This window comes from Ambystoma mexicanum, chromosome 6p (assembly GCF_040938575.1).
Source record: "Ambystoma mexicanum isolate Mex_15411 chromosome 6p, UKY_AmexF1_1, whole genome shotgun sequence".
In the NCBI taxonomy this organism is placed as follows: domain Eukaryota; kingdom Metazoa; phylum Chordata; class Amphibia; order Caudata; family Ambystomatidae; genus Ambystoma; species Ambystoma mexicanum.
Genome location: NC_090935.1, coordinates 21,290,640 through 21,304,655, shown reverse-complemented (window position 1 = coordinate 21,304,655; position 14,016 = coordinate 21,290,640). Strand labels below are relative to the sequence as shown.

The 14,016-nt window shown below is 47.1% G+C and overlaps 1 protein-coding gene across 3 annotated transcripts in view; it reads right to left on the bottom strand.

Moving 5' to 3' along the window:
• INTS10 (integrator complex subunit 10) overlaps positions 1 to 14,016 on the bottom strand; it is a 372,357-nt gene that overhangs the window by 323,300 nt on the left and 35,041 nt on the right. For 2 of the 3 annotated variants that reach the window (XM_069626653.1, XM_069626654.1), the window contains exons 3-4: positions 12,250 to 12,353; positions 6,447 to 6,586 (exon numbers count right to left, since the gene is read on the bottom strand). In XM_069626653.1, coding sequence (XP_069482754.1) covers positions 6,447 to 6,586; positions 12,250 to 12,353 — 244 coding nt within the window. Of the gene's footprint in view, positions 1 to 6,446; positions 6,587 to 12,249; positions 12,354 to 14,016 lie in introns of those variants that run through there. The other variant, XM_069626655.1, reaches the window with a different exon arrangement.

The window sequence follows — 14,016 nt, the reverse complement described above, 5'->3', positions numbered from 1 at the left end:
GGGCTGCGTTCAGGCATGTGGTAGTGGGTACAACAAGGCGGGAACCTAGTCTTGTATTCCTAAGGGGTGTGGGACAGGGTATGCATGGTGAAGGTGGGCGGGCAAATCTGTTTATCCATTCTATTGGAGATAGTAGGTCTGGGTAAAGTGGTGTGGTTGTGTGGGCGCGGAGCAACGGGAGGAGGGTAGCCATAGTTAAGAGTGGCGCCTCTAAATGTGGCCATTGTAGGTGGCTTGGCTCTGATGATGGGGGCAGTGAGGTTCATAGGTTGTTAGCAAGGGTGCAGTAGTAACTACAGGTAAGGCACAACACAAATCAAGTGAGGTCTATTAGCGAACGTAAGGCACAACACAAATCAGGTGAGGTCTATTCGCGACCAAAGGGCACAGCGCAAATCTTACTTACTTTTAATGCGTTTTGCCATTCTGAAAAGTATATATAAGGTTATTCTACACACCTGTGAATTGGTTGTGCCTCTTTCCCAAAAGTAATGCTGTTGGCTTCACTTTACTATACCCGTTAGGATATAAATGTATGAGTGCCCCAACTGGGTCTGGCTTCCCCCGACTTGCTGTTCGCCTGTCTAGAATAAGTCTGCCTTCGTTTTTTTTTTTTTAACTGCCTAGAATAGCTGTGCGCCATTCTTAAAAAGTGTCCTGTAGGTATAGCTGACCTTGGTCTGCCTGGTGCAATCCTAAATTTGTGTAGAAAGTTATTGCTTACCTTAGTCTGTGTTCCACCGAGCTGAAAAGCTACTATAATTGTATATTACACTTACCCGTCTTACTCACCTAGTATAACTGTGTGTAATCCTGAATGTGGTTATAGGTTTCTACTGTTCCTTGAATGAGTGTTCCACTATTCAGAAAAGTATACTTGCAGCTTGATTTACTATGCGATTCCTTAACTGAGTGCAACTCCATGACTGCAGGGTCTACTACCTTTGACCTACTGCAAAGTAATCTAAAAGTAAGTTATGGTTTTACTGCCCATGAATAGGTGTGGCCTATACTAAAGGGTTTGATAAGGTCGGACTTCCCTAGAAACACTGTTAGGTATTCTGAAGAAGGTTTATGCTTGGTCTGTGTACCTTCAAGCATTGTGTTGTTCTTACGACTATGTTAATGTTAATGTTATTGTTAAAGGATATTTGTACCGCGCACTATCAACTATGACAAAGTACTTACCTACTGTATTTATAATAAATCTTTTTTTTGTAATACTTCTGGTTCAAAGTGTTTCTGTTGAACCCTTGGTATACTATAAATTCATTTTACCTTCCTACAGCCCTCTTTCCCTCCTAAGGTAAGTCTAGCTGCTCGGTTTACGCTACCGCATATTTAAGTGGTACAGCCTTATACTTAAGAGTGGAGCCTTGTACTGTCTCAGATGAACCAGTCACTTACCCATTGTTACGTTCGACTGGATGTTCCTCCCACGTATTCCTCATTTTAGATATATCCTTATCTGTAGCTTTGTTGCTTCGGAAAAAATGTTTCTCTCTACCAGTGGGCACTCTGCTCGAGGCTGCGTAGCCGGTGACCCTCGGAGGTATCCGTCGAACATCGACGTCATCTGCTGTATAAATGGCTCGGCCCGCGCCCATTGGCCTCAGTTCTGTTTTTTGTATATTGTAGTCAATAATTAGTAGATAAGACGTGTCCCTTTGACCAAAAGCTCTAAAAAGGAACTTAAAAATACAAACTGTACTGTGGGGTAGGCCGGGAGGGTCGAAGAGGAATACGTGGGAGGAACATCCAGTCGAAAAAACGTTACAGTTGGTAAGTAACTAGTTTTTTATAATGGATTGTGTCCTCTCACGTATTCCTCATCTTAAATAGGCTCCCAAAGCCGTCTGAACTGGGGGAGGGAGTACCAGAAATATTAATCATGTACAGTACAAAGTACTGATTTTACAAAGAGACCTCCCTGTGAAGAAGTCGAATCTAGGGAGTAGTGGTTTCCAAATGTGTGCACGGATGACCAGGTGGCTGCTGCGCAAATATCTTGTACCGGGACACCTCTCTTAGTTGTTGAAGTCACCATGCCCCTGGTTGAATGAGCTCTCAGCCCACCTGAAGGAGCTTTCCCAGCCAATCTATAACATTCAGTTATAGCTAAAAAATGTTGGTTTTGTCACTGCTAGCCCTAATTTACGGCCAGTATATCCCACAAAAAGCTAGTCACACTGACGAATTTTAGCCAATTACGATATCTAAAAACTAAGAGCCCTCTTTGGGTCCAATCTGTATAATCGTTCTTCCTCCTTACTTGCGTGAGGAGGCGGGCTGAAGTAATTGCCACTAGCGGTATTGTTTTTAGAGTAAGAAGTCTTAGCAAGCAAAAATGCATGGGCTCAAATGGAATACAGGTGAGGAATTTCAACACTAAATTTAAATCCCACACAGGTACTTGAAAGGGTATTGGAGGAAACACATTAGTAAATCCTGTTAAGAATTGTATAACTAAGGGTATATTGAAATATGATTTCTCCTCTGAAGAGCGCGGCCAAATAACCTTTTATCGTGCCAACTTGGAGCCCCAAATTGGCCAAATGTAAAAGTAAAGATAATATTGTAGGAATATTACATTGAAAATGGTCCACATTCTTATCCCTGCACCAGTTACTGAACTTGTTCCAACGACACCGGTACAAAGATTTAGTTGTTAGACTTCTGTCCGAAAGCAAAATCTCTATTACGTCATCCGGAAGGTCCCAATCCTTGTATCTCAGCCTCTCAGAAGCCATGCATGAAGGTTGAGTCTCTTGACCTCTGGATGCAGAACCCGACCTTCCTCTCGCGAGAGTAGGTCCTCTCTTTGTGGAAGACATATTGGAGGGCAGATGGACATGTCCAGAAGGTCCGAGTACCACGTTCTCCTGGAACAATCCAGGGCAATAAGGATCATGGTTTTCCTGAACTTTCTTTACCTCCTGATTACTTGAGGAATCAAGGGGACTGGAGGAAACGCATACAGGAGTGGAAACTCCCAGTCCAACGCAAACGCGTCTCCTAGAGCTCCTCTTGGGGGAAATTCCCTTGAGCAGTACCGATCGCACTTTCGGTTGATCCTGGTTGCGAACAGATCAACTTGAGGGGGTTCCCCAAAGGGTGAAGATCTCTTGAAAGACTTCCTGAGCTAGCTCCTACTCGTGGGAGACTGTGGACTGCCTGCCCAGGGTGTCCGCCACGGTGTTCCGCTCTGCGGCTAGATGAATTGCCATCAGAGAGATTCCTTCCTGTATTGCCCAGAACCAGAGCCGAATTGCCTCTCTGCACAGTGGTAGTGATCCTACATCTCCTCTTTTGTTGAGGTAGTCCATGGCCAACGTGTTGTCCGTCATTATTAGGACATTCTTTCCCCGTACTGAGGGCAGAAAGGCCTTCAGAGGCAGTCTGATTGCCCTCAACTCAAGTAGGTTGATGTGTAGTTTGGACTCCTCTGGAGACCAACGACCGCTGATAATCAAATCGTTGGTGTGGGCTCCCCACCCTGTGAGTGAGGCGTCTGTCACTATCATTATCTCCGGCCATGGTTGCCAAAAAAGATTCTCCCTTGAGGCTATGTTTGTTGCAAGCCCACCATCTCTGGTCGGGACTTGCAAATGATCTGGCATTTCCCCTGAAAATTGGGACCATTGAGTCCTGAAGGCCCACTGTAGGGATCTCATCCTCAATCTGGCCTCTGGCACCAGAATAATGCAGGATGCCATAAAACTGAGCAACCTTAGAAAATCAAAGGTCGGCAGATGCTGGGCATTCTGGAACTTTGTTACCATCTGCAGAATGTGGTGAGTTCTCACTTCAGGAGGCGAGGCTTTGCCCGAGGAATTGTCCAGGACTGCTCCGATAAATTGGGGTTTCTGTGATGGTATCATATTTGACTTCTTGAAATTCAGAGAGAAGCCCAGTCTGGGTAGAAAGTGGCAGGTCTTGCTTAGATGTTCCTGGGGTTGTTTGGGAGAACGTGCCCTGATTAGCCAATCATCCAGAAAAGGGTAAAGGTGAATTCCCCCTCTCCTGAGAATCGCTGCCACTACCGCCATCAGCTTGGTGAAAATTCTTGGGGCGGAGGTCAACTCGAATGGCAGAACGCGAAACTGATAGTGAGAATCGCGAACCTCAGGTACTTTCTGTGCTTGCGATGGATTGGCACATGAAAGTAAGCGTCCTGAAGATCCAATGATACCAACCAATCTTGGAGTTGGAGAGCCTGAAGGATCTGAGAAAGGGTAAGCATCTTGAACTTGTCCTTCCTGAGAAACTTTAAGTTTCTTAAATCCAAGATGGGTCTCAATCCTCCGTCCTCTTTTGGGATTCGAAAGTAAGGGGAATACCAACCCTTGTTCCTCTGTGCTACAGGTACATGTTCTATTGCACCTTTCTCTAGCAGGGTTAAGATTCCCTACTACAGGAGCGGGTCTGGAATTTTGGCAGAGTTGTATCCCGCAGGCTGATTCTGAGGTTTCCTCTGAAAGGGAAGGCAGTTAACCTTGGGATACTGTTTCCAGTGCCCAAGCATCTGAAGTAATGCCCCGCCATTCTTCCAGATGCTGAGAGATCCTGCCTCCCACCAGGGTTTTGTGGGTCAAACCCTCAGAGTGGCTTTGTGGCAGCTGCGGCTGATGGGCAGTTGCCGCTGCTGGGGCAGATCTAGTACCTTTTCCTCACCCCCGAGGAAATTTCCTTTGTCCTCTTTGACTGGCCTGTCCCCTTCCTTTTCCAAATGAGGAATAAAAACGAAAGGAACGACCCCTCCAGGAAAATTAGCCTGTGTAGGGACGTTGTTGAGGTTGTCGTATTGCGGCACTACGCGACTTTGCTGCCGCTTTAGAGGTCTGCAGCTTCTCATCCGTCTTGCTGCCGAACAACATCAAGCTGTCCAATGGCATATTGAGAAGTCTGGCTTGCACATCCGGTGCAAAACCTGACTTTCTCAGCCACGCAAATCTGCGTAGCACAGTACTAGACACCATGGACCTACTGATACGGTCAGCAGTGTCCAGACCTGATTGGAGGCATTCCTCCATAGCCTCCTTCCCATCCCTTACTAGGGCTAGGAAACCTTCCCGTTCCTCACCATCAGGGATACGCTCAGCTGCCGCTGTCATACAGTCCCACAGGGTGTATGTAAATCTTGCAAGGGTGCAAGTTACATTTGTAGATTTCAATGCCATGCTACCCGAAGAAAAAAATCTTATGGGACAATGCGTCAATTTATTTATCATCCCTGTCTGGGGGAATTGTAGGGTATATGCTGCATTCCTAGTTGACGTGGCCGCCTGAACCACTAGACTTTCAGGTGATGGATGTTTCCTTAAATATTCCGGGTCTGAAAAACAAGGCCTGTATTAAGATGTGAATTTTTATTTACTGCTGGAGCTGACTCAGGGTTTTCCCATGCAGTGGCCACTTTCCTTTGTAAAGCTACGTGAAAAGGTAGTATGGGGTCCTTTTGAGGTCCCCCCGAAAGGATGTCTGTCATATCATCCTCTTGATAAGAGGGGGAATTTGTGTTCCATCCCATAAATTCTGTCACTCTGCTCATTAATCTTCTGTACCCTGCATCTGCATGATCAGCAGGGTCAGGCTTTTCAAATTCATATTCTGGAGATGTGTCCAGTCCACTTGCTGACTGTAAACACTCATACAAGTCTACCATCCTTGATTGAGGGTCAACCAACTCCTCAGGAACTTCCCTTCTTCCAAACGTTACACCAGCCGGTGAAACATACTCCTCCGAGGGTCTTTCCTCATAAATGGAGGACATGGATTTGAAAATCATATTGTTCATCGCCTGACAGGAACCGTACTAGTCTATCCGGTGGTCGGGACCGAGGCACCAGAGCCAATTTCGATGGGGATCTGTTAACAACATCTTCTTCCCGCATTTCAGACATTTTTTTAAGCTAGTTTTAGGCGTGTAAGGGTTGGATGACGAAGAGATTTTCGTGAACTGAAGCGCCGTTTTCTTGATGAGAAGCGAAAGCTATCGGAAAAACGGAACTGAGGCCAATGGGCGCAGCTCGAGCCATTTATACTGCGGATGACGTCGACGCTCGAGGGATACCGCCGACACCGACGCCGCAGCCTCGAGCAAAGCACCCTCTGGTGGAGAGAATATTTTTTCCGAAGCAGCAAAGCATAAGGTAAGGATATATCCAAGATGAGGAATACGTGGGAGGACACAATCCATTCGAAGTATAGTTTTACTAAGCCCTTAGTTGGACTTCCGAAAAACTGTCTTTACACGCCTCAACTTTTTGAGTCCACAGGGGCCCAAAAGGCTGCATGCCTAGAAGAATCGCGTCCCCAATGAGACCTGGCTAGGTTTCACTGGGGATAAAAGTCACAACACCATTAGAACAAGCAAAAGGTGGAGGGCACTAAAACAGGAGTCAAACGTGGACTTTCTTCCTTACAGAGTCGCAGTATCCACTTACACCATGCTGCACAACAGTCTCAGGAAATCGTCTCAGGAGCAGTAAAAGCATCTCTGCTCGTTCCAGTGTATTGAAGCACTGTTCTGTGGCCTTTAGGAGCATCTCACACTGTATTCTACCTGGAAGGGTCTCAAAAAGGCCTGCAAAAGAGAAGGCAACATGAATGTAAATTAGATTCGGATCGAAGATGATGGTGAATAGCTCTGAGAACCCTGGATCACACAGAGTACGAAAGACAGCACAGAGCATGACAAAGCAGGTAGGACAACAAACTGTGCAAACAATGTCACCAAGCAGGGTCGCTGAAAGGGAATAATCAGAGAGCACAGATGACAGTGGAGCTGGAGCGGGCAAGATGGCAGTGAGCACAGATGATGGCAAACCCCAGAGCGAGGCATAATCGCACAAACAATGTCAAGGAGCAGTGTCGTTGAAAGGGAGCAATGAGAGCTGCGAGAAAGCTGATGCCTTTCTCCCATGCTATTCCTGGCGATCCCCGACTCAGGTGGCCAGGGGCGGGCCATCGCTCTTGGATCCCAACCCTTGGGGCGGACAAGCGAGGGAGGATCACCTGGGAAGGGGACCCATGGAGACTGTGGGAGGAACGCCTTTGGGTTAGACATGGTAACCCCCCATTCCAATACATTCCTACCCAACATCCCCTCAGTCATTATAGGATAGTATTGCCAAAAGCCCATTCAGCCACAACGATACGTCTGCTCCCTTCACCCTGACAAAAACATATATAGTTGTCCCTCATCCCTGAGAAAAACGACAACTCCCACAATCTCTTAATCCTCTATAAAAAACATCACACCTACTCCACCTTTAGAATATATGAACAGAGCCATTCCATGTTGCACTCCCCAATTATGAACAATACTACTACGAAGAAGAGGCAACTTGCAGGGGTGAAGATTACCAGCGAAAAGCACACTAAAGCATAGAAGACAGACTCTCCCTTTCTGGCAACAGGTTGTACGGTTAATGAGGACAGGCCGGGTCCGGCAGGCCAAACCCTGACCCCACACCTGCAGCACATTAACATCCCACAGGTGCTTAAAAGGAGCCTCCAAGAGAAGGGAAGGCAGTTGCTCTTGGGAAGCCAGGAGGGAGGCTGCAAGGCTGAGACCAGCAGAGGATCCCGACTCAAGGAGAACGGCGAACAAGACATAGCACAGATACATGGAGGCTGCAAGGCTGAGTCCAGCAGAGGATCCCGACCCACATTCCAAGCACTCAGGTAGAGCGGCGAACAAGAGATCACACAGATACAGGGAGGCTGCAAGGGTGAGTCCGGCAGAGGATCCCAACCCAAATTCCAAGCACTCAGCGAGAACAGCGAACAAGACATAGCACAGATACATGGAGGCTGCAAGGGTGAGACCAGCAGGGGATTCCAACCTAAATTCCAAGCACTCAGGGCTGAGCGGCAAACAAGACATCACACAGATACAGGGAGGCTGCAAGGCTGAGTCCAGCAGAGGATCCCGACTCAGGGAGAACAAAACATGGCACGGATACAGGGAGGCTGCAAGGGTGAGTCCAGCAGGGGATCCCGACGCCGGGAGGACGGTGAACAAGACATAGCACAGTTACAGGGAGACTGCAAGGCTGAGACCAGCAGAGGATCCCGACCTAAATTCCAAGCACTCAGGGAGAACGGTGAACAAGACACAGCACAGATACAGGGAGGCTGCAAGGATGAGTCCAGCAGAGGATCCCAACCTAAATTCTATGCACTCAGGGAGAACGGCGAACAAGACACAGCACAGATACAGGGAGGCTGCAAGGATGAGTCCAGCAGAGGATCCCAACCTAAATTCCAAGCACTCAGGGAGAACGGTGAACAAGACACAGCACAGATACAGGGAGGTTGCAAGGATGAGTCCAGCAGAGGATCCCAACCTAAATTCTATGCACTCAGGGAGAACGGCGAACAAGACACAGCACAGATACAGGGAGGCTGCAAGGATGAGTCCAGCAGAGGATCCCGACCTAAATTCCAAGCACTCAGGGAGAACGGTGAACAAGACACAGCACAGATACAGGGAGGCTGCAAGGATGAGTCCAGCAGAGGATCCCAACCTAAATTCCAAGCACTCAGGGAGAACGGTGAACAAGACACAGCACAGATACAGGGAGGGAGGCTGCCAGGGGGATCCCTAAAATCTGACAGTCTGAACGCCAGGAGAAGAAGGCGTGACACGGAGGGGAGCCAGAGATCAGGGGCCCAGACCCTTTTGAGCCCAGGATTGCAGGACTGACTGGTGGAGAGGCTGGTGGGGAGCAGAGGAAGAGCTTCCGGCAAGACCTGATAAGGTGGAGGCGAAGTGTGGAGACTTGTAATTGTTTATTTGTGAAGCGCTTATACACAGGTGAAGTTCTTCAAAAGCGCTTCAAGGTGGAAAAGGAACAAGGGAATACAGTCCTCATTCTTAAGTTTCCGAATGATCTAACAAAAATAACTAGCATACAATGCCAGAGGCATTTCTACTAGTGCTAGTGCATGACAGGAAGGAATGAGACAAACGGGGGTGGGGAGGAGGGGGAAATGGGAGAAGTAAAAGAGTATACAAGCAAACTACCGTACTATGCCAAACGACATGCATTTGCATGTCAAAGAGTGGTGGGAGGGTGGGGGACAACATACAGAACAATACACTACCCTACTAGGCCTGGCTACATTCAGATTGATTGGTGGCTGGTCATCACTAATGCGCCTATGTACAAGTATTTCAGGCACAACCAAGCTAGGGAGGGGAGCAGAGGGAGGACAGGACAGACAAACTTGCTAGGCCTAGTACAGTCGGTATCAGGTAATATTATCCCCATAAATAATGTCGCCATACATGCTGGGAAACGGCATAGGCGACATTATTTATGGGGACAATATATGGGGTATATTATGGGGACAGTATATGGGGTAAATTGGATCGGGGTCCCTTTCAAAATGTGGGGTTGTGGGGGTGTCCCCCGCAGGTTCCATATGGTAATATTGCAGCAAAAAAAGGCGCGATTTTTGTATGGCGACAGGGATATCATCACATGAAAGCGTACATTCAAGGTTGTCCAAGTGCGCAGACAGAAGTGCAAGGGTGGGGAGGAGGGACAAGTGCACCCAGTCCAGCAGGGGCCTGGGTTAAGTACAGAGATGTTGCCCCTCTCATGGAACATATTCTGAGTGCAGTAGTGCTAAGCAGAGTGCAGAGGCCCGGAGGTAAGTGCAGGACTGGTGGGGGATCATGGGACCTGTGAGGCTCTGGAGGTGCACCAGGCGACCAGACAGCAAACTGAGCAAGTTGGGGAAGAGAAAGGAGGAGGGAGGCAGGAGAGAAGAGAAAGCAGGTTAGCGGGGGAGAGAGGAAGAGAAGAGGAAGGTTTTGAGGAGTTTCCGGAACTTAAGGAGGTCTGCCTCAAGATGGGGAGAGGCAGGGAGGCTGTCCCAGAGGGAGGCACCTGCAGAGGATAAGGATCTACCCCTAAATCTTTGTTTGGAAAGGCAGCTCACCAGCAGAGAGTTGGAGGAGGCCAAGCAGAGGACTCTAGAATTTAGGAAGTATTTAGGAAGAGAGCGTTGTAGATGGTAGGGTCCAGGGCTCCCAGAAAGCCTTTTAGCCCCCCTCCCACCACAAAATTGAACTGTGCTTGTTCTCCCGCCACAAGGCTGTTGTCTGCGAGAGAGGCAGGATCAGAAGGCTACCCGTTTTCCTCCCGGGTGAACAACAGAGTTGGGGAGGAGCAAGGCTGTCTCTGGAGACCCCGGCCTAGACAAAGTAAAATCCCCTCCTGGGTGAATGAAGGAGTTGTGGAGGAGCAAGGCCGGCGCTGGAGGCCCTGGCCTAATTAAACAACTAAGCAAAGACAATCGGTGAGTTCTCAAATGCAAAGGAGGGAGAACACGGTTTGTAACATTCTCACGATGGGACCGACAAATAAAGTTGCGCGTCTAAAGACAGATGCAAGAAGATAAAGTGTCAATGGTTTGATTGTTGCAAAGTAACAGAGTGGTTCGGCAGGAGAGACATTGCCTTATCGAAAGTCTCTGCGAAATGCGAAGGGAAACTCCCAGAGAAGGGGAGTTGGGAAATGAAGTCTTGTGAAGTAACAAGATCGAGTGGAAGGCTGGATGAAGTCAGCCGTGATCCCAAACGTTGAGGTGAAGAGAGAAAATGAAACAGAGCAAGTAAAACAAATACACAGTGTCAAAAAACATACATAGAAACTTTATCCAAGGAATCGGAGTGATCATGCATTTGGAAATGTGAATCTATGCAGCATCGGGAATCTTTGAGGTAAAAGTTCTACGCTAGCCAAGAAGGTTGGGGACAGGATTGCCACAAGGTAAGCGGACTCTGTTGTAAAAAGCCTATGAACATTCCCCAGAAAGTTATTCCTGGGTTTTGGAACTGTTTGAACTATGCCCTAGCCGCTGTGAAGTGTGCCCAGCTGGGGAACGTATCAGCCAATCCACCTTACAGCAAGTCTCCATGCCCCAGGATTTACTCTAGGGGAAGGGAGTTGCTAACCAATACTATTGCTATCATGACTTTAGTTTTGACTCACTCTTTCCTTTTTACACCGTTATTGTATGAGAGGTATGGCAGGCATTAGGTTTTTCTTAGTATAAGCCATTTTGATTTGACAAAGACTCATAGGACTGCGTGCTTTATTATTTTATGGTTGAGACGAACTCCATCCTAGTTATAGGCCAAAGTAGGAGTTTTCCAAACCCCAAGAATTTCAATAAAGGTTTTTGAACTTGCATCCTTGTGTTGTGGTCGGACTCATGGTACTATGTCTTTCTCACAGACGATGGTGTGCTGGCAAGATGACAGCGAGCAAAGATGGCAAATCCCAGAGCAAGGCATATCGCGGAAACGATGTCAAGGAGCAGTCGTTGAAAGGGAGCAATGAGAGAGCAGCGATGACGGTGGAGCTGGCAAGATGGAAGTGAGCACAGATGATGGCAAACCCAGAGCGATGCAGATCGCACAAACAATGTCAAGAAGCAGAGTCGTTGAAAGGGAGCAATGAGAGAGCACCGATGACGGTGGAGCTAGCATAATTTGGAAAGTGGAGTAGTAGTGTGGTGGGGCAGGCTAATGGTGGGAAGGAGGGGAGTAGTGGTATGAAAGAGAGCAGTAGTGTGTAGATAGAGAGTAGCAATGTGGAGGAGGAGAAATGTCACATGGAGCAGGGGTATTAGTGTTGAATTGGAGAAGTAACATCAAAGGGTGGTGGCAAGATCAGAAGGAGTGAGTTCAGAGTGGACGGGTCAGGGCATCCTGAACCAAACCAGGCTATATCCAAATCACTGGATGGAGTAAGGACAGTTAGGAAGTCATTGAGGGGCCTAAAGGTACTCGCCATCAGAGCAAGGCAGAACCTAGACAGCAGGGGTCAACATTTGGTATCTATTGACCCAGGGCCAGGGACACCAGGTTAGGGTGAGGGTCATAGGACGAGAATGCGGGATAGCACTAGGGGCCACAAGGCTGAATCATCTCTGACATGGAGTGATTGCTATGCCATCTGTGACATACATCAAAAATTATTTTCTAAAACATGATGACACTGCATTGAAATACTGGAAAATTTAATTCCAGAGAATTTAACAAGTTAGTCACAAAACTATGTGGAAAGACAAACAATATTAGAAATCAAGCACACCTTCCAGGGGGCATTTTACTAGTGAGAGTACATCCAAAACGTTCTGTGAATCGCTCAACTAGTACAATAACTTGAACAAAAATGTTCTTAGAAACATCCATCCCCCACCGCTGCTGTGCTTTATCCTTACCACGAAGAAAAAGGGTTTGTTTATCCTGTGAGTCATTCCGAAGAGCCGAAGTAATAACACTGATCTCACGCCACACAACAGGTTGGTCTGGGAAATTTACGAACCTGCAACACAATTTTAGCAAAAATGAAATCAAGAGTCATGTACAGGAAATTATTTGGTGCCCTTAAAGAAGAAATACATCTTGAAACATATTTTGCCAGTTAGAAAGTGCAACCCCCACTTGCTAACCAGAGACTTGAATCCAAGGTGGTGGGGAGGAAAATGGCATCCAAGCTTATGAAGAGTACTGTATAAGCGTCAGTGCACACAGACATCACCACAGCCTGTCCCACTCTAGCTCTCTAAACCATGCATACTGTGCTGCAAAGATTAGGGCTTGTGGAAAGTCTAATGTCTTAACAAATAGGGAGCTACTGTACTCCAGCAGTATTGTAATGTCTGTTCCTGGACACTGTACAGCAGTGCGATCAAACCTCTCCCCCACAAACAATGTACGTGCACCATAATGCTAAGTCCCACATGCCACACACCTTTAACTGAAGGCATCTCTTCACACATGCTTTATATAAGAACATTAATAACATCACCGTTTTATATATACATAAATATTTTGTGCCATTAAGACAGCTAGAATATGAGTATTGTTTACTAAAAGATATTTTCAGCATATGCCACGATAGCATAGCTACAGTATCAATCACCGACATGGGGAGAGGGGCGTGCGATAAAGCCTGCAGAGTCAGCACGAATCTACAGCCAAATATCTCCTCACATGCGGCCAGGGGTAGTCAGCCGTTACCTGATCCTGACCCTGGGGGTAGTATTATCAGGGTGGATCACATGGTAGGAGATGGCTGGCGGGGCGACTTGGTGACTCCATTAGGAGAAACGTGGTTTTCTTCCCTTTCATGTGAAGAAGACCCTATGAATCCAGCATTCCTGATGGCAATGGCATGTTGTCATTATTCAAAACCCTCCAGTTGTAAAATGCTGAAACCCCTGCTTATCAAACATCCACCTAGACAGAATACCATTCACTCTTCGTATATACATAACACCCATAAAACACATTTATCATCTCCTGTTCATGAGGGTTATTTAATTTAAATAAAGATGTAACTTTAAAAGGTTTAAAATCTCCTTTGGACTCCAACGCCCATAAAGCCTTGAGACGAGGAAGTGGAGTAAGGAGTCAATGTAGAATGAAGGTAACATCAAGTTAATGTGGAAAGGCAGTCGTCCTAACAATCAGCTGTGCAGGTCATTTAAACCTGAGGAACTGTTGGGCAAGCTTGTATGCAGTAACCATGTGGGAGACTACACCAGTCTTGCCCTCTTGGTATTAAGCAACCCAACCTTTGGTATAGGTCTGTATTACACAAGTTGGTAGAGTGACTGATCAGCCAGACACATCTCAAGAGGGGTAAATGTGAGCTGTAGAGCCGTAGCATTGAAATTCACACATACAAGTATCCAAATAAAACTTCTGCGCAAGGCTTTCTAGTAAAATAATTATTTATTTAACAGTCCGTTTTTTTCATATTCTTTTTTATTGGCATTTTTAAAAATAATATATAACTATAATCGTCCCCCCTAATCCCGCCAACTCCTCCCTCCCCCTCCTACCCAGGTCCAGAGTGATCCATTCCTCCTTGGCCTGTGCATCGTGCCAACCTTCCTTTCCCCATCATTCCCCCGAGTGAACTTGGAGGCGCCTCCCTGGCTCTTGTGTGGGGTGGTCATCAGACCAGGCCCAAGAGTTGC